This window comes from Erpetoichthys calabaricus, chromosome 1 (assembly GCF_900747795.2).
Source record: "Erpetoichthys calabaricus chromosome 1, fErpCal1.3, whole genome shotgun sequence".
NCBI classification, from domain to species: Eukaryota; Metazoa; Chordata; class Cladistia; order Polypteriformes; family Polypteridae; genus Erpetoichthys; species Erpetoichthys calabaricus.
Window position 1 is genome coordinate 156,673,230 of NC_041394.2, and position 25,820 is coordinate 156,699,049.

The 25,820-nt window shown below is 38.8% G+C and overlaps 1 protein-coding gene across 1 annotated transcript in view; it reads right to left on the reverse strand.

Annotated features, from left to right (window-relative positions):
• The window catches only part of wee2 (WEE2 oocyte meiosis inhibiting kinase), a 112,703-nt gene that overhangs the window by 62,242 nt on the left and 24,641 nt on the right, over positions 1–25,820 (reverse strand). Inside the window, exons 2-6 of the mRNA XM_028807900.2 lie at positions 24,371–24,703; positions 12,989–13,194; positions 5,178–5,217; positions 2,694–2,866; positions 2,488–2,609 (exon numbers count right to left, since the gene is read on the reverse strand). Of these exons, the coding sequence (XP_028663733.2) occupies positions 2,488–2,609; positions 2,694–2,866; positions 5,178–5,217; positions 12,989–13,194; positions 24,371–24,703 (874 nt within the window). The remainder of the gene's footprint in view (positions 1–2,487; positions 2,610–2,693; positions 2,867–5,177; positions 5,218–12,988; positions 13,195–24,370; positions 24,704–25,820) is intronic.

The following is a 25,820-nucleotide window of genomic DNA, read 5'->3' on the forward strand; positions in this document are numbered from 1 at the left end:
ACAAGAGCATCATAGACAGAAAAGCTAAACAAATCTAAATCAGATCCATTACTTTCATAATAATAAATAAATAATTACATTTATATAGCGCTTTTCTCTCAATTATAATACTAGTGAGTTACTTATATAAATTATAATAAAGGTTCCGAGTTCATTTATGGTTTTTTTTCTTTTTTGCAGACATTATTCTTCTCATAATGCTGCAACCAATGTACAAGGATGCGCCTGTGTGAACAAAGACACGTGCTTCCTTCTTCTGATTTACTTTATTTCAGTCTCTAAGTGGTACAAAGATAACCTGTACCTCATTTGAAAGGACAGAACCTGCAGAATTTTATTGTCTGATTGGATATATAAAAGTCAATCATTTTGAATTTGAAGCTGGCGATCCAATAGGTAGTGAGCAAAAGCAGACACTGAAGCATTCATATTCAAATTGCCTTATCTAGTGAACCACAAGGCCTAGGAAACAGTGACTGGCATTGTTTGAGAGCGGAAACACTCCTGTTTTACTAGATAGAAACATAAAATTAACTTTGTCCAAAATTATACACTCACAAATAGGGAGGGGGCCCATAACTGAAACACCTATATACAGTGCATCTGGAAAGTATTCACAGTGCAGCACTTTTTCCACATTTTGTTATGTCACAGCCTTATTTCAAAATGGATTAAATTCATTTTTTTCCACAGAATTCTACACACAACACCCCATAATGACAACGGGAAAAAAGTTTACTTGGTTTTTGAAAATTTATTAAAAATAAAAAAAATGAGAAATCCCATGTACATAAGTATTCACAGCCTTTGCTCAAAACTTTGTCGATGCACCTTTGGCAGCAATTCCAACCTCAAGTCTTTTTGAGTATGATGCCACAAGCTTTGCACACCTATCCCTGGCCAGTTTCGCCAATTCCGCTTTGCAGCACCTCTCAAGCTCCATCAGGTTGGATGGGAAGCGTCGGTGCACAGCCATTTTAAGATCTCTCCAGAGATGTTCAATCGGATTCAAGTCTGGGCTCTGGCTGGGCCACTCAAGGACATTCACAGAGTTGTCCTGAAAACACTCCTTTGATATCTTGGCTGCGTGCTTAGGGTCGTTGTCCTGCTAAAAGATGAACCGTCGCCCCAGTCTGAGGTCAAGAGCGCTCTAGAGCAGGTTTTCATCCAGGATGTCTGTACATTGCTGCAATCATCTTTCCCTTTATCCTGACTAGTCTCCCAGTCCCTGCCGCTGAAAAACATCCCCACAGCATGATGCTGCCACCACCATGCTTCACTGTAGGGATGGTATTGGCCTGGTGATGAGCGGTGCCTGGTTTGCCTTTTGGCAAACTCCAGGCAGGCTGCCATGTGCCGTTTACTAAGGGGTGGCTTCCGTCTGGCCACTCTACCATACAGGCCTGATTGGTGGATTGCTGCAGAGATGGTTGTCCTTCTGGAAGGTTCTCCTCTCTCCACAGAGGACCTCTGGAGCTCTGACAGAGTGACCATCGGGTTCTTGGTCACCTCCCTGACTAAGGCCCTTTTCCCCCCCGATCGCTCAGTTTAGATGGCCGGCCAGCTCTAGGAAGAGTCCTGGTGGTTTCAAACTTCTTCCACTTATGGATTTGGGAGGCCACTGTGCTCATTGGGTCCTTCAAAGCAGCAGAAATTTTTCTGTAACCTTCCCCAAATTTGTGCCTTGAGACAATCCTGTCTCGGAGATCCACAGTCAATTCCTTTGACTTCATGCTTGGTTTGTGCTCTGACATGAACTGTCAACTGTGGGACCTTATATAGAGAGGTGTGTGCCTTTCCAAATCATGTCCAATCAACTGAATTTACCAGATGTGGACTCCAATGAAGCTGCAGAAACAGCTCAAGGCTGATCAGGGGAAACAGGATGCACCTGAGCTCAATTTTGAGCTTCATGGCAAAGTCTGTGAATACTTATGTACATGTGATTTCTCAATTTTTTTATTTTTAATAAATTTGCAAAAACCTCAAGTAAACTTTTTTCACGTTGTCATTATGGGGTGTTGTGTGTAGAATTCTGAGGAAAAAAATGAATTTAATCCATTTTGGAATAAGGCTGTAACATAACAAAATGTGGAAAAAGTGATGAGTTGTGAATACTTTCCGGATGCACTGTATTATATATATATATATTTATATTTATTATTCATATTCGCCCTGCATTGGACTGGTGCACTGTCCAGGGTTTGTTCCTGTCTTGCACCCTAAGGATAGGCTCCAGCACTCCCACAACCCTGTTCACGACAAAACGGTTTTGAAAATGCCTGACTGAGTTTTCTGCCCTGATTCTTCCAACATCCCCCACCCCAAAATCCAACCGTGCATTAATATAGCAACATTTAAAAAGATAATTTGTTGAAAGATTTTTTTTTCTCTCCCACTAGATTGTTTGACACCTTCAAAAGACAAAGTTAAGCGATCCTTATACCATTAAACAACAACATATGTCAAACAAAAAAGCCACCTTACCATTGCAGTACTCATTTTGGATAATCATATGATCATCTTCAGCCCAGGCAGAGTAGTAACGTACCACATGAGGGTTGTGGCCTAAAACAGCATGAGCATAAACCTCTCTCAAAGCTTGTTGCCTGAGAAATAATGACAAAAGTAATCAATAACAAAACACTTAAATTCAGTCTAGACGTATTGAACACAAAAGCACAAAAACTTACTCATCAAGAGATCCTGCTAATGGTTTCTTAGAATGTTTGATGGCATAGAGACATCCATCAAGCCTTTTAACACACTTGTAAACTGCTCCAAATTCTCCCATCCCAATCTGCTCCAACTCCAGAAATTCTGTCTTGTAGCGAGAAACCATATTGTTCTCATGCAAATCAAACTTCTAAGTGAAAACCACAAAATTTATTATCAAAAATAAGATTTGTTGCCAACTATTTTAATCAACTTAAAAATATTTAATATGAATTCAATTTTGCTTTATTAATGTTAATTTCATAGCTTAGCAGAGAATCGTTTCCCTGAACAACCTATACAGTAGACCCCCGCGAAGTCGCGGTTCAGAGTTAGCGGCCTCAGTCATTCGCGGATTTTTCCTTAGAACCTAACTAATAATTGTTAGCGGAAACCACAAATATCCTTCGTAATTTTTATGGCTTTGATCGTGGCAATAATGTACTGTAGAGAGAACGCGGCTTGGGAGGTTGAAAGTAGCCAATAGAATTTGAAACTGCAACTCCCAGCAGTCCCTGCAGTGGATGTGATTGGTCTTCTGCTGAGGGTGCTGGGGCTGTTGAGGTCAAAGGATGTCAGCATGGCTTTTAAAAAGGGCAACAGTGACCAAAAGCAAAAAAAAAAAAAGAAGTTTTTGTAATTTGTGTTTCAAGTTCCTGTCTGTCTGCCTGCCTTCTGTTGGGCTACCTGTACTTACTCATTTTGTCCTGGATTGTTTTGTGCATCTGGATCGTCTGCCGTAGGACTGTAAGTGGATTCATGGCCATCCTGCAACGAAAGGAGCGCTCCTGAACCCGTGCACACTATTTCAGGAACTACCGGTAGGACTGTCTTTACATTCCCATTCAACATGCGGATCTCTGGACTATCTATTTTCATCATTATATTTCATCCGTTGCCGTTTTTAATGAACTTTTACATGATTTACTGTGTGTTTTGTTTGTGCTTTGTTGTATTTAATGTGATATCGCCGTACGGTGAACAGGGGTGGTATTGTTGTTTTCATTACATTCTTTATTTGCTATTTGATTACCGATTTGCTTTGTTTTGTTTTTGTCTGTTTGAGTACGCACGGGTCGGGTCAAGGCTGGGTGCATCCCTGAAATCTCTACCATAAAAATAAATAAATCACTGTCTGTCTTCGACGGTGAGAATCTTAGCGACACTGGACCGCTACAGCGTTACTCAGTTCTCCTTGCTGCCGAATGACTGTGATACATCTCCAGCGGAGTTTTCTTGTGTTTTCTGTTTACTTAAAAACCTGAACAGCACCAGTCCTTTTTGGCCGATTGCACTGCTTCTCTCTCTCCTCCCCCAGACATTCTCTGCTCCTGGTGGGGGTTGTGCTCCCCTATGATGTTTGTCTACGCTTTAAATCAATAACTAACTGCATACTGAGCTCGTTTTACTTCTGAAAGAGACATGTTTGTTTGAAGTGTTTGAATAAAGTTCCTGTCTCTACAATCTCCTGTGTTTCTATGGCCCAAGGATGACACCCTGCAGTACTGCAGCCTCTGGGATTCAGCTGCTGTACTCGACTAGCCTGCTAGCATCAGCACTTACCTCTGTGTGCTTGCGTGCAGCCAGTTCAAGCGCAGTTGGCTCAGTGATTTACCGAGTTTCATCCATGGTATCAGTTGCACTTTGTACATATTGTTCCAGTAGTTTTTTTAATTAGTTTTTACAGTTCATTAGCAGTGTGTAAAATGATCAGTGTTGCAGTAATTGTGATGGTCTTTGCATGAAAAAAATGGTTCCATTTAAATTTCACTTTTTCTTTGTTAATTGTGACGTTTACTTAAAGTGCAGCAAAAAAGTATTTGGCAAAGATACTTGGGGGTTAATGCATGTGGCAGTTTAAGGGTTAAAGCCCCAAGATGCCGCTGAAAACGAGCTGCACCGTCTAAGGCTTCTGACAATGAAAACGCGCTTGCATGAACTACAGTACACATGGCGGTAATATCGGTATTTTACATTCTATCACTGCAGGAGACATAGCAGTACAGTATACAGGTTTACCTTTACATACTTTATTTTTAGGTAATGTATTAAGCTGAGTTTGAAATTAAATTAAAGTGTGATGCAGGCATATTTAGAAATTAAACTATGAAAATAGGCATTTTTTTTTTTTTAACCGCATCCAAAATCTGTGGTTTCTCACAATTTGCGGGTGCTCTAGGAACGTAACCCTTGCAAATTTTGGGGGTGTACTGTATACCAAATAAAATCCCACTTGTGCCACACTTCTGTAATTCATTTAGATCTGTTCTTTGGTCTTAATATTGGCACAAGAACTAATCAGATCAGTACATATTTCTGTGTTCCATTACCATCCTGCAGTCTGTATGCTCTTTATGATATTCTAGTTTAATATATCCTCACATGCAGATTCAAGTGCAAAGTTAAGGGGTTGGTGACACTGCACACACAACTTTATAAAACAATCAATATAGATATAGTACCTTAGAAGGTAGAAGCACGTCCTCAGTTTCACACTGCTCACTGGAAATAGAATTATAAATGAATTATATTTCATAGCCTAAAATATACTGTAGAACATTAACCTCTAGAAGTAAAACGTATCAACGTATCTGAAAAGTTTTTTTTGGACGAGTTTAGCTACTCTCAAGTCTGGCATAGCAATTCCAGTATTTTCCAGTTGGCAAAAATACAAAACAAAAGCCTAACTGCAATTATACAATATATTACTTACTACCTGTATATTAGCAGAGTCTGATATTTTGCTAAAAAATGGGTGGATTATTTAAAAAAAAAAAAAAAAAAAAAATTGTTCAATTCTTATTTTAAAATAACTCATTGGATTTCTGGAAGTATTAATTTGTAAACATACAGTAGTAATACAGCAGAACAAATGATTTACTGGTCTTTTCACTGTTTTTTCTATTGTTTAACTGTTTATTAAGAAATCAATGTTGTGCACAGAAGGTGCGGTACTGAAAGAAATACATAAAACTAGCTTTTATGACATACATCAATAGAAAATGGTGAACATAGATCAAGAGATTCAGGGTTTCTGCAGATATCCAAAGTAAAGGTGTTGAAAAACCATAATTAAAAACAATGTATTGCATCCATTTTCTCATTACTGATGGCAGCCTCAAGAAACGCAAAGCTGGTGACCGTGTCCACAATATAGAAACCAATGTAAATAGAATATGCACTTCTCCCTGGAAGAGCTCCTTGGCTTTGATAAAATGTGGTAAATCTGTTTTGAAAGCCACCTTAGAACTGGTTTTAATTAAGCCTACAATAATTGTTTCATCTGTAAATCTGTTGATCTGGAGCCAGTCCAGCTACAGTGCATCCGGAAAGTATTCATAGCCCATCACTTTTTCCACATTTTGTTATGTTACAGCCTTGTTCCAAAATGGATTAAATTCATTTTCATTAAATTCATGGATTAAATTCATTCTCAGAATTTTACACACAACACCCCATAATGACAACATGAAAAAGTTTACTTTAGGTTTTTGTAAATTTATTAAAAATAACAAAACTGAGAAATCACATGTACATAAGTATTCACAGCCTTTGCTCAATACTTTGTCGATGCACCTTTGGCAGCAATTACAGCCTCAAGTCTTGTTGAATATGATGCCACAAGCTTGGCACACCTATCCTTGGCCAGTTTTGACCATCCTCCTTGCAGCACCTCTCAAGCTCCATCAGGTTGGATGGGAAGCGTCAGTGCACAGCCATTTTAAGATCTCTCCAGAGATGTTCAATCGGATTCAAGTCTGGGCTCTGGCTGGGCCACTCAAGGACATTCACAGAGTTGTACTGAAGCCACTCCTTTGATATCTTGGCTGTGTGCTTAGGGTCGTTATCCTGCTGAAAGATGAACCATCGCCCCAGTCTGAGGTCAAGAGAACTCTGGAGCAGGTTTTCATCCAGGATGTCTCTGTACATTACTGCAGTCATCTTTCCCTTTATCCTGACTAGTCTTCCAGTCTCTGCCGCTGAAAAATATCCCCACAGCATGATGCTGCCACCACCATGCTTCACTGTAGGGATGGTATTGGCCTGGTGGTGAGCGGTGCCTGGTTTTCGCCAAGCGTGACGCCTGGCATTCACACTAAAGAGTTCAATCTTTGTCTCATCAGACCAGCGAATTTTCTTTCTCATGGTCCTAGAGTCCTTCAGGTGCCTTTTGGCAAATTCCAGGTGGGCTGCCATGTGCCTTTTACTAAGGAGTGGCTTCCGTCTGGCCACTCTACCATACAGGCCTGATTGGTGGATTGCTGCAGAGATGGTTGTCCTTCTGGAAGGTTCTCCTCTCTCCACAGAGGACCTCTGGAACTCAGTCAGGGAGGTGACCAAGAACCCGATGGTCACTCTGTCAAAGGCTCTTCTCCCCCGATCACTCAGTTTAGATGGCCGACCAGCTCTAGGAAGAGTCCTGGTGGTTTCAAACTTCTTCCACTTACGGATGATGGAGGCCACTGTGCTCATTGGGACCTTCAAAGCAGCAGAACTTTTTCTGTAACCTTCCCCAGATTTGTGCTTCGAGACAATCCTGTCTCGGAAGTCTACAGACAATTCCTTTTGCCTTCATGCTTGGTTTGTGCTCTGACATGAACTGTCAACTGTGGGACCTTATATAGACAGGTGTGTGCCTTTCCAAATCATGTCCAAACAACTGAATTTACCACAGGTGGCCTCAAATTAAGCTGCAGAAACATCTCAAGGATGATCAGGGGAAACAGGATGCACCTGAGCTCAATTTTGAGCTTCATGGAAAAGGCTGTGAATACTTATGTACATGTCCTTTCTCAATTTTTTTTATTTTTAATAAATTTGCAAAAATCTCAAGTAAACTTTTTTCACGTCATTATGGGGTGTTGTGTATAGAATTCTGAGGAAAAAAATGAATTTAATCCATTTTGGAATAAGGCTGTAACATAACAAAATGTGGAAAAAGTGATGCGCTGTGAATACTTTCCGGATGCACTGTATGTGTCACTGATAAACAAGGAATACAGTAGGGGGAGTATTTGTTGAGTAAACTCAAAATTGATGTCACAAATACCATATTGTATTATGTATGCCAGCATTTATTGCACCTGTGTGATTTTAAGTTCAATACCTAGGACCATCCCCTCTGTGGACTGGTTGTGGCAATAAGCAAACTGGGTTATGTTTAATAAGTCCCAAACAAATCTCTTAAAAGCATTCATCACTACAGATGCAAGTGCCAATGGTGGTTCACAGTCCGAGACAGGCCACTTTTGTTTTCTTTGGCACAGGGGTGGTTGTATTTTAGAAAGAGTGAGTCATTACAAAAATATTAAAAAGCAAACTACAGTAATCCCTCGCTATATCGCGCTTCGCCTTTCGCGGCTTCACGGATTTCATACGTAAGCATATTTAAATATATATCGCGGATTTTTGGCTGGTTCGCGGATTTCTGTGGACAATGGGTTTTTAATTTCTGGTACATGCTTGCTCAGTTGGTTTGCCCAGTTGATTTCATACAAGGGACGCTATTGGCAGATGGCTGAGAAGCTACCCAACTTACTTTTCTCTCTCTCTCTCTTGCGCTGACATTCTCTGATCCTGACGTAGGGGGATTGAGCAGGGGGGCTGTTCGCACACCTAGACATATAGACGCTTGTCTAAAAATGCTGAAAGATTATCTTCACGTTGCTCCCTTCTGTGCAGCTGCTTCGTGAAGCGACATGCTGCATGGTGCTTCGCATACTTAAAAGCTCGAAGGGCACGTATTGATTTTTGATTGTTTGTTTTTATCTGTCTCTCTCTCTCTCTCTGCTCCTGACGGAGGGGGTGTGAGCTGCCGCCTTCAACAGCATTGTGCCACGGTGCTTCGCATACTTAAAAGCCAAACAGTCCTATTGATTTGTTTGCTTTTCTCTCTCTCTCTCTCTCTCTGACATTATCTGCTTCTGACGCACACTCCTCTGAAGAGGAAGATATGTTTGCATTCTTTTAATTGTGAGATGGAACTGTCATCTCTGTCTTGTCATGGAGCACAGTTTAAACTTTTGAAAAAGAGACAAATGTTTGTTTGTAGTGTTTGAATAAAGTTCCTGTCTCTCTACAACTTCCTGTGTTTCTGTGCAAATATGTGACCCAAGCATGACAATATAAAAATAACCATATAAACATATGGTTTCTACTTCGCGGATTTTCACCTTTCGCGGGGGGTTCTGGAACGCAATCCCCGTGATGGAGGAGGGATTACTGTACTTGGATGCTACCAGTTTTTAAGACACGCGCTAATATAGTGGTTTTTGCTATTAAGTCATTTAAAAATCCTCTTCATTCCACCATTATATTCAGAGGGCTGAATTATACTATGCAGTAGTAAAATGTACGACAGAAACTGTCACAATTAGAAACAATTTACAAAACATTTAATTCCTCAGGGAGAGGAAATACAGACGCAACTGGATGAGACTTTATTGAGCATTTGTTATACATTTGCATACTCTGCTACTTTAAATCATGTTATGCCAAATTCAGTTTTTAACTTCTGATATTGACCCAGAAGTAGGCGACACACCAGTAGTACTGAGACAACGACAGAAATGTGTCAACCACTAGAAACTTTTGTGTTATTTTACTATGGCAGAGCACATCAGGAAGTCACCTGTGTTACTTGTCCATCTGACACAGTGCAGTATATACCAGTACAACTCTAAACTCACATTCACACGCAATTAACCAGCACATGGCCCACAGGTCCTAAAAGTGATAATGTGTTACTTTAAGAGATATAATATAAACACGTGTATTGCAGAAAACCCAGGATATAATAAAAATCATGGACATTGGAATCAGATGGCTGTACAGCTCCAATTGCTTTTGTTAAAATTTTAATTTTGCATTGTTATTGCAGCGACACGACCTATGAGAGAAGGAACATGCGAGTCTCTGCAGGGGGCAGGGCAGTTCAAGGCAAAACAATGCCATGCATGTTGAAGGTGCTTAAAAAGAGGTGCATTAAACAGCAGAAGGGTAGATGGTGCAACTCAGACTAGGCAAAGGAAAGGTGGCGTCTGGTAAGATGCAAAGGCTCACAAGGACAGCAATCCCCCTTGAAAAGAAGAGTGGCATCTTCCAAGCTTCAACCCAACAGTGAAGTTGATCAGGGTCCTTCATTAAAAGGAAAATAAATGTTTCTTTCAAAGAATATTAAAAAGCAGATTGTGTCTATGTCAGTCCTCCCTCTTCCATTATAATTTATATGCTGTTATGACATGATGAAAAACATTTCATTTTTTTCTCTTCAAAACGTAAAACGGTCGATTATTGAAAGGGTAAGTTCAAACATTATGATGCCCTGAAATGGGGGCACCATGTAGAGGAAGTGATGTCACGTGTACATGCTATAACCAAAATTTATACAAATACCCTTAAAGTCTGCAATGTGCAATTTTAATTTTGCCAACGTATGACAACAATGTTTCCTGTGCTGAGCTAATTTCAAACAATACTGCAGACTTATTTAAATAAAAAAATTAAAGTTATGATGGTGCAACAGATTTCTGTGGTGAAATATTGTGGTGGTCAGATATTTACACAATGCTTAGTCAGTAAACCGTCTCTTGCACAGAAACTGGGGGGGGGGGGGGGGTTGACAATGATGCGATTCTGAAAACATAAGGCAAATTATGAGTTTAGTTCATTTGTCATTTGTTGAAAACTGTTGTTTGTAAGGAACTTGTGTGTATGTGTGTTTTATTTCTATTTATTAGTTTATTTTCAATTATGTATATGTTTCATTGAAATCTACTGTATATAGTATTTTAAAATATCTGCAAGTATTTAAAAAAAAGAAACATTTCTGAAAATTTTACACAGATCTGTTTAATTGGTGATGGTTCCATTTAATGTACTCTTTAATTTCAAATGAAATTTTTATAATCCAACTAATCAATTAATTGACGATCAAAATAGTCGTTAATTGCAACCCTATTTGGCGCAAAACTAAATTTAGATCTGCCTAATCGTAAAATTGATTTGAATAAATGTCTAACAAACAGGAAACTACAATATACTAATTACTTTAGCTCACTCAAAACACAATGTCCTCAGCTGTCCTCTTCCTATTATTTTCTGGAAAGGGGGAGGAAAAAAAATAAATAAAAAAAAAAACCCTGTTGTGTTTCATCATGGCTTGGTTATAGCACATTTTGTGCTATACTGCGGTGAGTTGTTAATTGATATTGCAAGCTTGCAACATGATAATAATAATGCATTTTATTTATAGGGGCACTTTACATTAGCAGTAAATCTCAAAGTGCAACATAAAAACGTTTAAACAAAGGCAAAGCAAGATAAAAACATAAAATAATGTGCATGCAGTAATCAGCTTATTTCTGATTTATTATCACATGTATACAGTACAATCACATTCCTATTTGCCTACAAACAATTAAGTGAAAACAAATTACTGACAGTAATCGGTTTAGTTAGTGTCTTGTTCCTCTTCCTCTTTAATACTTTACACAACATGGCTGGGGGCTTCCCATTGGAGGTTGAAGTGCATGGGTATATATTAGTATAAAATATCAAAAGGGGAGGACATTCTCTTGAATCCTCATGACCCTGGCCTAGGATAAGCAGGTTATGAAAATGGATGGTGAATGAAAAAAAAAAATATTGTAACATTGCTAACAAGTTACATTAGCCTGGTCATCAGTCACCCACATTTTGTCACACATATAAGCAATATCTGGGGAAACTTTAAAGGGAGCAAACCAGCCAAAGTCACAAATGAATTGCAACTTGTGCAATTGATGGTATCTTCAACCTTTGTCTCAGCTCTACCTCAAACACATATTGAATAGATTTACCTGCAGGGTGAGAAGTTGGGAACAAGACAAGACAGGCAAAAAGCAAAAAACTTTGAATATTGTGAGAAAGAAGTTATGGTCTCTGAGGAAGAGGCTTGCATAGAACCCTTAAATTGATGGCTTAAGAGAAAGTGTCACCAACAAGCACAAATAAGTTGAATGGCAACATGTTACTATCGCTAGCTCTATAAGCTGCACCATGCATGAAACAAACAGTAGATCGACCTCAAGGTAGAAGAAAAGAAGATCATTCCTCTGACTGCAACCTGCAAATGGCATCTGTAATTGAAGATGCCTTATTATGTGGCATAATGGCAATGCAGTCTACATGCACAGATGTAACAGTCCCAGAGCAATCAGGTAAAACACTTAATGAATGTCCTTTAGTGAAATAACCATACTAGTGCAATATACAGAATAGAGTTGTAAGTATGCTATAGACCTTTGTTGCCTGATAGAGAAGATTCCCACCTCAGTTTTTCTCAAGTATTACTGTGCCTTCCCAAGTAATTTGTTTACTTTCAGGCACGGATTGAATTAAGTACAGACATTCTTTGTAGTTCAGATACTAAAAAAAAGAAGCTGGTACCATCATGTTTTTGGAAATTTAGTACTGAATTTGTACTAACATTTTTTTTTTCCTTTTAAGACATTTTGTTAAATCAATCTGTCAGAAGTGGAATGGCTTGCACTCAAACAAAAGGAAAAAAAAAAAGTGATGATGCATGAACTTGTTTTTCACAAATTATGTGCTGTGGTTATTTCACAGCTTGCACTTTGAAAGACCTGAACAGCAAGGTGATCAGAGGGTTAATCAGAGGACTTGTACCTCGTTACCTGGAGCTTTATGTATGAATAGTTGTAACTGTTGTTGGAATTTATTAGTATATATCATTAAGAGTGTGGTGCATTAAGAGATGCAGCAAAACTTTCAGAGCGATTTTATCAAGAAGAGGTCTGGTAGCCGAGTGTCACTTATTTCGATTCTGTACAATATAAATGCAGGCGGCATCAAAACTGAATGAATGGCACGCTGCTTAAGTGTGTACTCATAATTTAAGGCACTTATTCAGATACAACGGAGTACAAAAAATTATGCTTTCTTTATAAAACTACAGAGCTGCAACTTAATATTTCTTATATATTCATATACTTATGCAGTAAGGAAGTGCTAGCTCTATAAAGACATCTTCATCTTTCGATAGTCCTGATCATATTTTATTCTCTCCTTGTGCAATAAGATAATTAGCAAATTTGTTTCCAACCTAATTAAGGAGTTTAAACCCAAATATGAGACTTAACCACTTCATTTCCCACTGCATTTTGCTCAGACAGCTAGTTTGGTCAAAAAATGTTTAAAACTGATTCATATTAACTTGTTTAAACTAGTATACAGATGCACACTGTAATCTAACAAAGGAAAAAAATTATACCTGCTCACACATTCATCATTCTCCATGTGTTTTCTCTTCTGTGATTCTTTGTTTTTCTTAAAAGGCTCTGGAGTGAATGGGTTTACATTGACTGAAGGTATTCTGGCTTTATGGGTTGGGTCAGACACAGGAGTACGGCGCAGGAACCGTGGACCTGGGAAGATTTTACCAGTCGAACTATAGTGGTTTGCTTTTGAAAACAAGCTCTAAAATAATAAAGAAAAAAAATCTTCAACAAAATATACAAACAGTTATATAAAAACTATTGAAATCATATCTCATTTTACAAAAATGAGCAGTAAGAAATAATAAATTTTATTTATATAGCATTTATATAGCTCTCATTCTCAAGTTAGCTAGTTTTAGGTCTAAAGAATTGTTATGAATTCGGAAAAAAAACAACCATCCTACTTAATGTGCGAGTCCCACTCAACCAGTGCCTACCCCAATAGGCATTAGCCTGGTGCACTAGGAACTAGACAAAACCAGGGCACACTCATTCACACACATAAATGGGGTTAAAATCACTAAGCAACCTAAACTGTATGTCTTTGTGTCAAGATAATCAGACAACCCCATCCCAGTCAATTTAGGAAAAGCAGTCACCTGAAAATAAATTTGCATTTTTGAATATGCTTTTGCTGCTGAAACACAAAATGATTTTAGGCTTCCCAGGTGCTCTGTCAAGGAATCGCACCAAGATCTATTTCAGTCCAGACAACCGCATTGTGGTAACTGCCAGTTGTCACCTGCAAATCTGGCACATCTGAAGTAGAAAGGCCCAATGAATTTGCTCTATTACAATGTGAGCTAATAGGAAAACTATTATGTTTGTGCGTGTATGGGCAGTTTCAAAGCACTGCAAGTGGAGTGCTTTAAGCGGACGTCAGCCGAGAACTCTCTCATTTAACTCCACCTTTTTGCAGAGCACTCACTCCCCACTACACTCCACCTGTCCTCATTGCAAATGGTGCAGACTACGGCAAGTTTTTAAAATTTATGGTGACTGAAACAAGCCAAACTGAAGTCTGTTTAAATAAATGTCAAAATCTCTATACAGTAATCCCTCGCTATATTGCGCTTCGCCTTTCGCGGCTTCACTCCATCGCGGATTTTATATGTAAGCATATTTAAATATATATCGCGGATTTTTCGCTGCTTCGCAGGTTTCTGCGGACAATGGGTCTTTTATTTCTGGTACATGCTTCCTCAGTTGGTTTGCCCAGTTGATTTCATACAAGGGACGCTATTGGCAGATGGCTGAGAAGCTACCCAGCTTACATTTCTTTCTCTTGCGCTGACTTTCTCTGATCCTGACGTAGGGGGATTGAGCAGGGGCGCTGTTCGCACACCTAGACGATACGGACACTCGTCTAAAAATGCTGAAAGATTATCTTGACGTTGCTATCTTTTGTGCAGCTGCTTCCTGAAACAACATGCTGCACAGTGCTTCGCATACTTAAAAGCTCGAAGGGCACGTATTGATCTCTCTCTCTCTCCTCCTGACGGAGGGGGTGCGAGCTGCTGCCTTCAACAGCTTTGTGCCGCGGTGCTTCACATACTTAACAGCCAAACAGCCCTATTGATTTGTTTTTTCTCTCTCTGACAGCCTGTGCTCCTGACACGCACTCCTTTGAAGAGGAAGATATGTTTGCATTCTTTTAATTGTGAGACGGAACTGTCATCTCTGTCTTGTCATGGAGCACAGTTTAAACTTTTGAAAAAGAGACAAATGTTTGATTGCAGTGTTTGAATAACGTTCCTGTCTCTCTACAGCCTCCTGTGTTTCTGTGCAAATCTGTGACCCAAGCATGACAATATAAAAATAACCATATAAACATATGGTTTCTACTTCGCAGATTTTCTTATTTCGTGGGTGGCTCTGGAATGCAACCCCCGCGATGGAGGAGGGATTACTGTATACTGAACTTTAAATGGAAAAGAAAAAAAATTATATAAGAACTTTAAATAATAGCAAGCTGCTACAACAATTGCAGCCATTTTTAAACTGAAGTTATTAACTAGCTGCAATAAAGATGAGCTACACTGATATTTTTTTTTTTTTTTTTTTTTAAAAGATAGTAATACTAAATACTGTTTGTTTAAAGTGATTATAATTTCAGCTGCTGAAATTTTTATATGTTTGCATCTTTTAACTGAAAATAGTGCAAACCACTATGTATTAAAACTGAATTACTGAGGTGAAATTTGCATTTTTTTATTTATTTAATCCTTTTAGAACCTCTATATATAAAGAAAAAAAAAAAAACAGTTATTTTCAGAAAGTGAAACACCACCTTAACAGTTTGAGATAATTAAAATTAGAATAAGCATCAGCCTGGGAAAAACAAATTTAAAATATAAACATGGCAGTAGTTTTAAGACTAGCTCTTACTCACGAAATCCATGTTAATTCCATGTAGACAGATGCCTTTAGGTTTCAGATGGGTGCTGCACAGATCAAATCGCAAGTAGACTCATGCATAACACTTTGAATTTTACACAAACTAAAACATGACATACGGACAAAAGTGGAAATGCACACACAGTGGAAACTCGGGTCGCGACCGTAATTCGTTCCAAAAATCTGGTCGTAACCCGATTTGGTCGTGACCCAAAGCAATTTCCCCCCATAGGATTGTATGTAAATACAATTAATCCGTTCCGGACCGCACAAGCTGAATGTAAATGTATATTTTTTAAAGTTTTTTTAAGCACAAAAATTGTTAATTATACCATAGAATGCACAGTGTAATAGTAAACTAACTAGACTGAACACGTGCGTAAATCACTGGCGCGTAGAAACTGGAAGGGAAACTGCTTTGTTCATCACCTGAGTGTGTGGTCGTGAACAGATGAAAAGTTTGGCGAACTTTTTGGTCGTAACCCGATTTGTACGTGTTCAGAAACATTCGTGACCAGAGGTTCCACTGTACACAAAAACATTCAAATGCATAAAACTGTACGTAAGCAAAGTTCCACACACTTTCCCTTTAGAAATCCCAATCAATGGGAATTTTAACACACATGCATATTGAATCTGCAAATCAATATACATAACTCCTTCCATTCAGTTTTTTTGTTAAAAGACAAAGGCAAAAGCACTTGCAGTTATATATATATAAAAAAAAAATTCTGTGAATGTGAAAGGGAGGTCCTGCTTAGTGAAGTGGAGGCAAGGAAAAAACATACTATTTGGTGGCTTAAGAGGTGGTAGAAGTAACAAAAGGAAATTACTTCAACTAGCAAAGCTTGTCAGAGGCACTCAAAAGTTCAAGCTCAGAAAGTCATGCAGTGGCCGCAATAATATAAAAAAATAAATAAATAAAAAAAAAAAAATAGAATACATTGCATTCAGGATATTACAGCTTTCTGAACATTTTAGAATACTATGATATATACTTGGTATCACTTTCATGATGAAATACATTAAAGCTTGTATTAAACATGGGGGGGCACAGTGGCATAACAGTAGCGCTGCTGCCTGCAGTAGATGGATCATGTCCTGGGTGTTCCCTACCCGGAATTTCTATGTTTACCTGGTGGGTTTCGTCCATGTGTTTTGATTTCCTTCCACAGTTTTACAGGTTAGGGGAGGTTTGGTGATTGATGCTACTTGTGTATGTGTATGCTCGTCCTGTCCAGGGATTGTTCCTGCCTTGCGCACAAGGCTTGTTGCAACGGGTGCAACTCTGGATAGAACAAACAAACAAACAAACATGTATAACTAAGATTTTTCATGTTCCTTACAATTTCTGAACCCTCCGTGTTCTAATTTTATAACTATTTTACCATCATGAAGACATTTATTATGTGGGGAAAGAAGATAGGAACTTGGGTTTGTTAAGTTTGATAAAGACAGCATGGCTGCAATAAGGAATGCCAGCTCAGAAGAGCATGCATTGAATTATGGGTCCATGTCCCCAACCACCAGTTCACAAGCCCAAGATTTACACATTATTTCAATTAAACCAGTGGGATACTCATTCATACATCTTGGAGCCCTGTCACAACTGCCATACATGTTCTCTGCATTGAATGTACAGCTGCTTTTGCAATCACTTTTAAGAGATATTGTGGTAAGGTGTCCTAGGAATTTAATGGATGTTCCTCTGGATGAGCTTAATTACAGCGGTACTGTCAGTCAAACCCACAATTCCTCTCCTTCCATTTTCTTTCTCCACACAACCAATCACTACACAATGAGCGCCTGTAATAAATGTAATACCAGATGTAAATTTAGAATGCCGATTCTTTGTAACTTGTAAAGAACACTGAAAATTTTTCATTATATAGGTTTAATTATTCCATCCATTCATGCCAGTCCCAGCAAGAATTGAGCGAAAGGCAGGAACAATCCCAGGATGAGGCACCAGCTCATCATAGGCTGAATACGAGCGCACACACATTTTTTATACATCTCGATGACAGCGTGGAAATGGGCATATGCAACAAGGTTATTATAGTTAAAAACTAAAATCAAAACTGAAACCATTAACAAAAATATTTTTGTAAACTGAAATAATTAAAACTGAAATGAAAAACTAAAACTAAAAATTATTAAAGTAGCTGAAAAGGCTAAAAATAAAATAATTACTAAATATATTTTTAGTTGTTGTAACCGTTTTATACATGACGCCCAAGATCTCTGCCATCACCTAGACAAGACACATCTGCATTCCCAATGAAATTGGCAAGAAAAGACCTTGGAGGACTTAAACATTTTAACCAGTGGTGCATCCAGGCTTGAATAATGCTCATCAACTGTACCCTTGCCCAAGAAGGGTGAAATATAAGTAAAAGGGAGTATATTAAAAGACAGAATGGAGAGACTGAAGTTACAGGTTTTAGACCGGAAAACAGACTGTAAGGCAATCCCAAAACAGAAAAGTGCCAGAGACACTTAACCTTCTGGACACTGTTTAGAGGCATGTTACTTTCTACTTCCATTAAACACTCAATCTACTTTATCACAGAAACTAGATAAAACATCAGAAAATGTAGAGTGTACACTTTCAAATGTGCCCACTGTTACACATGTAATTTTTAAAATTAGACAATTGCATTGTCCTCTTTTTCTCAGAAACAGATTGAGTTGCAGTGCATCTGGCCCATGCAAGTGGAGTCATATTCACATGCCAACAACATGTAAGTTGGCCTCAGCCTCAATGAAGGACGACAACTATATAAAATAACATCCACTACATCAGTGCGTGTGGAGGCACCCCTTCAATCCTTCATATACTGCCCAGGCAAGCAAAGGAAATAAGGACCATTTTTCTAACAGCTGAATTCTCCCGACATGGCATATTTTTATCATTATTCTGGAACAACTTTCCAGCCTTGGCACTGTCTCCAAGAGGGGGCACTTGCTCCCTAGGATTTAATGAAATGCAGGACATACTTGAACCTGTATATATATATATATATATATATAACCCTTCACAGGGCTTCAGACTGCAACTAAAATGGTCATAAATGTGACTAAAAATAGGCTTTGGCAATTAGCATTTCCACTTAGTTTGCCAGTGTCGAATGAAATCATTTAAACTCTTATTGTAATGGATCCAAAAGGCCATTTTTAATTGTTGAGCAGATGTTCCGTTAAGTCCGTCAGTCCAGGCTCCCCCTTGGATATCCATGAGCCACATAAAGGCTGCTTTATACACTTCATGCGCCTATACTGGATGCAAGGGTTGTGCTCTGAAAATGTCAGACTTAGAAATATTTTTGCATGCTCTTCTCCATTTGCACGGCGCAGCTGACATGGCAGGCATGTATTTCAAATGGTGAATTTCAAAGAGGCTGGTTACACTTGTGCCAGAATAATGAACGAAGGGCTGAATATGACACAACCGGTCATGAAAATGTAAGGAAGGTATGCAAAACATTTGAAGTTCATCTGCCCATCATGTAGGTTCCTTGTTATCAAGATATTTGTGCCCAATTCAGTTGTCCCTTCTGTTTTGGCACAGGCACAGTAAGTTGCGATGGTCATGGATCTCCACGTGTTCATACATCTTTGTATGCAGTTTATCTTTTGAGTTAATGCATGCATACACCGTACATCTCACTAGCGTAGAGAACTGCACGTGTATTGAAGCGAGTTTTGCTACATGTGGAGGTTCCCATCCCTCTTTACAGTGACAAGCAGAGTTGGGATCTTTTCCTAAATAAGGAGTAGGATTGCCATGAACATGTCATTTTCCCCCCCCCACACATTCTGCACAGGTTTGTCAAAGCACAAATGCCTCAATATTGTCCGATATCGGTCATGGGGGTATCTTATCTTTGATTGCCAGTACAACAAATAGTTCTGAGCAGACATTAACCACAGCACCAACTGTGGTCATCGCTGCTGTTGTGAAAAGAATGGAGAAAAAAATGCCATTAATTCAAATAGGGAGAGGCAAGTTTGTTGTACCATGTGAACATCACTGACAGAATAAAACTGAAAAATAAATAAAAAAGGCACTTTTACAAGTAGTCAAAATTTACACCGGTTATTACAGGATCAAATCAAATGTATGTTTTAATTATATAATAGTAATAACAGCAGCTCACTACTCAAAATGAGGAGCACCCGGACTCAAACCCAAAACCTTTTGTTTATAATGCAGCAGTTCTTACCTGTGAACAATCCAAGATGACATCAACTTTGTCGATTGACATTTGAGGCTGGGTTTTTAACTCATTAACAGCAACATGTAAATTTAATTTTTTTCCTTTGGTTATATTCTTGAATAAAAGAGCACACTGTTATTTGGTCCAACACATTATGCCATTACTAGAACGTGGAAAATGTTTGTTTCAGGTATGTGTTCAGCTTTTCTTCCCTCACATTTCCTGTCACCCTACATTTACCCATATCATTGTAGACACAGAACACACATGAAATGCATGTATTCCAATAATGATATACAGTGGAACCTCGGTTTGCGAGTAACTTGGTTTACGAGTGTTTTGCAAGATGAGCAAAAATTTTTAACAAATTTTGACTTGATAAACGGGCGAGGTCTTGCAGTATGAGTAGTATGTATACGCTTGGTCTGCTGAGCGTCATGTGATCACAACTGAGCGGATGGTGGTTCTCTCTCTCGCTGCGGGATTGTGGGCAATCGTCTCCTATTCTCCGTCTGATTCGGCGTGCCTCACTCATATAGTCAACCTCCGTACGAGCGGATACCGTTTACTGCAGCATTAGCATAGCGACTGTGTGCGCGCGTGTGTGTGCTCACACACGCGTGTGTGCTGTGACGAGCGAGTCCCCGTCTTGCACCCTAAAACACGAAGCTGAGTCTCAGTACTTTAGCAACACCAGCTTTATTCATCTGGAAACAGCAGTTATTTATTGTAGCAGGATCTGCACTCTCCTATACACAGTCACAGCAGTCTGGCAGGGCACTGCACATTTATAATGTTCCTTGTATCACCCATCGACGGCAGGAGCTTATAGCATGTCCGCGATATTTTCAGATTCGCTTTTATGGCGAACTGCTACAGTGCTGGGAGACTGCGATTGCTTTGGGACGCTCTTCCGTGTGTCGTACCGTTGGGTGCAATCCCACAAGAGTTTAGAAACTCACTTACACCAGCCATGATTCTTTTCAAAGGTAAAGTGCAGGTTAATTTGTTTTATGTATTTTTACTTTATATTTTGTATTAATCATTTTTATATGAATAGTTTTGGGTTCTGGAACAAATCATCCGAGTTTCCATTATTTCTTATGGGAAAATTCACTTTGATATACGAGTGCTTTGGACTACGAGCACGTTTCCGGAACGAATTATGCTCGCAAACCGAAGTTCCACTGTACTGTATTTACCCTATACAACTCCAGGCATCTCACACGCAGATGAAGAGCCTTGAGCTGGAAGAATTTTTTGCCCAAGTTGAGCTCCATCGAGGGGGTTTGGGATAGCAGGCTGCTTGCTCTGATCGACACATTTACAAAACAAAAAAAGATGTGAAGGAATTTAAGGTGGGCCGGGATAACAAGTTTTTTCGTAGGCTTCAGGGATTCTAGTGTTAACTTATGACAGCAAAAGATTGTATTCCCATGTTTGGATACTGCACATTCTTACTTTAAATTAAAAGAACATGAGTAAAGCATATCCCTGTCACTGCACTGAAGTCAAGTCAGACACAAAATTCTCAGTGCTGAAGGTGTCTGGAATTGTATAGGGTAAATAATATATTGTTATTTGGAATACATACATTTCGTGTGTTCCATGTCTACAATGATCTGTGTAGATGTAGGATAACAGGAAGATGCGAAGCAAGAACTGTTGAACACATAATTAAAACAAACTTCTCATGTTACAGTAATAATGGCAAAATGCTGATGTGAAGTTTACAATGTGTGAAGACTGAAATCCAAATATCAAATAAACAGTTTCACAAAAAGTATTAACAAAACAAGTGCACTTAAATTCAAGAATACAACGGACGAAAAAGGTTACTTGCAATGTGTAAAAACTGAAGCCCAACTATCAATCGAAATGAATCAGACACATCCACTTGGCTGGTGCAGAGGTAAGGACCGCTGCCTCATACTCAAGAGGTTGCGGGTTCGATTCCGGGTTCTCCTCACATTTACCGTTTTGAGACGCGAGCAGCTATTATTGTTACTGTTACAGTATATAACAACATACATTTGATTTGAGTCTGTAACAGCCAGTGTAAATTTATGGTACCTGTAAAAGTTAGCGCAGAGGGGATAAAAGCAGACACACAAACTCAGCTCAATCATTCTTCTTGGTGTCTTGTTGAGCAAACAGACACCGCAGTGTCTACGGTGAATGTTACTTTTCCTCACACACGTACATTCACATCAACATCACATTTGAATGATTTTTTTTATTCAAGGATCCAAAAATAAAACAAAATTTTTAAAAAATCATTCAAATTAAGCTTTATTTAACCCCTTCACCGCCCTCTGCCGGATATATCCGGCACCGCTGTTTTAATGCTAACGCCATACTGCCGGAATTATCCGGCACATTTGCCTGTGGTTATATGAATGCCTGGCAAGTAGTATAACTGACGGTTTGGCGTGGGTATTATTACTACGTTGTATTTCGACAAGTCTGTGGTTGTTTTGGCCGGTCATGTGACGTGATTCGCATGTAACAGCTGTGAATATGGCGAAACGTAAACTGACTTCAAGTGAGGCTTTGCAGGTGATTTTGGACAGTTCTGATCATGATTGTAGCAGTTCTGAAGAAGATTTTAGTGACAGTGATGAGCAGCAACATGCGCTGCATGATATTGTGAATGAAGACGCATCGGATGACGGCGCTGAGTGGGTGTATCCCCAGCATCTCAGCTGGGCTGCTGCCCGTGGTGAACTACCTTTTCTGCATTCGTTTGAGGGAACGTGTGGCTTTATTGTTGATGTAAACAATTACACTGCTGAGCAGTTTTATGAGCTGTTTGTGTCACCTGATTTGATTAGACATTTTGTTCATCAGACAAATCTGTATGCAGCACAGTTTATTGAGAAAAATCCCAATTTACCTCCACATTCCCGTGTTCGTGCTTGGTTTGACACTGATGAAAACGAAATGAAAAAATTCATTGGGATTTTGATGTTGATGGGAATAATCAGAAAACCAGATATTGAGATGTACTGGTCTACAGATCCTATGTATGCAACACCTATTTTTGCAGCTGTCATGACACGTAACCGATTCTCTTTGCTGCTGAAATTCTTTCATTTGAATGACAACAGAAACGAGCCAGATAAGAAAGATCCAAACCGCGACCACTTGTTCAAGCTACGTCCTTTGATTGATCATTTATTTGAAGCATTTCAGTTGCCCTACATGCCAGGACCGTCAGTTGCAGTTGATGAAAGTTTATTGTCGTGGAAGGGCCGCTTACAGTTTCGACAGTATCTACCATTGAAAAGGGCACGGTTTGGTATCAAGATGTTTTGCTTAGCTGAGAATTCAGGTTACATTTATAGATTTCGTGTATACACTGGCAACTTGCACAACATTTAGTGGTCAATACTGCTTGAATAAATGTAAAAAATGTAAAAAAAATGTAAAAAAGTAAAAAAACAAAAATTGTTCAGATTTCGCCTGGCTTGGGGAATATTTAGGGAGTTGGCGGTTAAAGGGTTAAGAATTAATTTGAATGACGTTTTTCTTTCAGTTTTAGTTTTACTTAAGAATCCAAGAAAAAAAAAAAAAAAAAAAAAAAAATTCAAATGACATGTTAATTTTACATGCAAACAGACATTCATATAAACATCTTTTACAAGTACCATAAATTTACATAGGTTGTTACAGACTCGTATCAAATGTATGTTTTTGTTATATGATAATAGCAGCTCACTACTTAAAGTGCTAAATACAGAGAAGATGCGGGATTTCAACCTATTATTTCACTATTGCTAAACAGTAGTTTTTCTGGTGCCCTATCTGCGCAGATCTGATGGAGCAGCGTAACCACTGTGACAACTGGTTGAAAATGAAACGCGTAAACATACACATATGAAAATGTCTTATTTTGTAATCAACTGATAGTTGGGCTTCAGCAACATGTCAACTGAGCAATTTCTTTTTCTTTAGTTTTATTCTTGAATAAAAGCATACTTGTTTAGTTATACTTTTTGAGAAAGTGTTTCTTGGATATTTGGGGTTCACGTCAAAATTATGTCATTATTACTGTAACATATGAAAACATTTTCTGTTTTAGCTGTGTGTTCAGCATTTCTTGCCTTGGATTTCCTCTGTCATTCTATATTTAAACAGAACACACATGAAATGTATGCATTTCAAATTACAATATTTCTTCACCTATATAGTTCCTTACAAACACATTGCCAGATAAACACTTCAACACAGACTTCAGCAGTGAGAATTTCATCAGAATGATGCCCTCATCTGGCTGCATGAAGATGGGGGGCTGTATTAGGCTGTGTTCTGCTAATCTACACAATTGCAAAATAAAAGTGGGCTATTAGCGCATTGATAAAGAGCAACGAGCTTCTTGGCGTATGTCACGAAAATTTAAGGAGGTCAGGGACAACGCAAAAATTGCAAGCTTCAGGGATTCTAGAGTTAAGTAGGAGGAAAAAAAGTAAAAACATGCTATGTATACAACTACTGCTTACATTAAACATCCACTGCATCACTATTTGAAAAGGAGTATCCAATTTAGACAAGATGGGTAAAATGTTTGATTGAATATGAAGCCATTTGGGGCAAGTACTCATTCATAATGACACTGAAGAACTTTTAAAATATAGAGAAGACACTGTTGCGTTATTTCATACAACATCATCTCTTCACCTTTCCACCTTATGCAATTTAGTCGTATTTCAACTTGATCTGCAGCCAGCTACTTTCAAAGTTACACTTATCACTTACCTTAGGGGTATTAGGGGTATCACATAGCCTGAGTTTTTTCCAGGTGGTGTCATGCAAAGGAGTGCTAGGACAATTAATCAAACAGCTATTCTGAACAGACGGAGGAGAAGTGTTTTCAAAGAATACATCCCTCTCTTCATCTCTGTCCGATGTTGTGGGTAACTGACAGGCATTCATCTTCCATTCTTCCTTAGGACTGGTTTCAGTGAAACTCCAGTCATCAAAGCTACTCTCTGCACTTTCCTCCTCACCACCACTTGAAAAATTTAGTTGCTGGATAATTCTTTTGTTCAAGCCTGGACTGGTCAGCTCTTGTTGTCGACGGTTGCCAATCTGCAAATACGAGATCAAAAAGAAAAAGTTTGTACAACTCTCAGTGAGGAAACATTCATAACTAGTACAAAAACAGCATCAACAATAACCATTCTTTTATGACATTTATAAAACACACAGAAAATATACTACGATTTATGATGCATGGAGGACAACTGTCAACAGAAAAATTTCTATATTACTGTATTTCAAAACTTACCATCAGTTAAGTGTTTAACACTACACTGTACCTTCCACAAGGCAAAGAATAATCCATTGCCCAGGAGGGTGGATTTACAGTGCATCCGGAAAATATTCACATCGCATCACTTTTTCCACATTTTGTTATGTTACAGCCTTATGCCAAAATGGAAAAAATTCATTATTTTCCTCAGAATTCTACACACAACACCCCATAATGACAACGTGAAAAAAGTTTACTTGAGGTTTTTGCAAATTTATTAAAAATAAAAAAATTGAGAAATCACATGTACATAAGTATTCACAGCCTTTGCTCAATACTTTGCCGACAAACCTTTGGCAGCAATTACAGCCTCAAGTCTTTTTGAATATGATGCCACAAGCTTGGCACACCTATCCTTGCCAGTTTCACCCATTCCTCTTTGCAGCACCTCTCAAGCTCCATCAGGTTGGATGGGAAGCATTGATGCACAGCCATTTTAAGATCTCTCCAGAGATGTTCAATCGGATTCAAGTCTGGGCTCTGGCTGGGCCACTCAAGCACATTCAGAGTTGTCCTGAAGCCACTCCTTTGATATCTTGCCGTGTGTTTACTGTCGTTGTCCTGCTGAAAGATGAACCGTCGCCCCAGTCTGAGGTCAAGAGCGCTCTGGAGCAGGTTTTCATCCAGGATGTCTCTGTACATTGCTGCAGTCATCTTTCCCTTTATCCTGACTAGTCTCCCAGTCCCTACCGCTGAAAAACATCCCCATAGCATGATGCTGCCACCACCATGCTTCACTGTAGGGATGGTATTGGCCTGGTGATGAGCGGTGTCTGGTTTCCTTGTAGAAGAAGAATGTTCTCCTCAGCACCATGTATTTTGTGTGTTTAGTAAATTAGAATCTTTATAATAACTAACTATTTTGTAACTTGCCAGTGAGAGACGCTTTGGCTT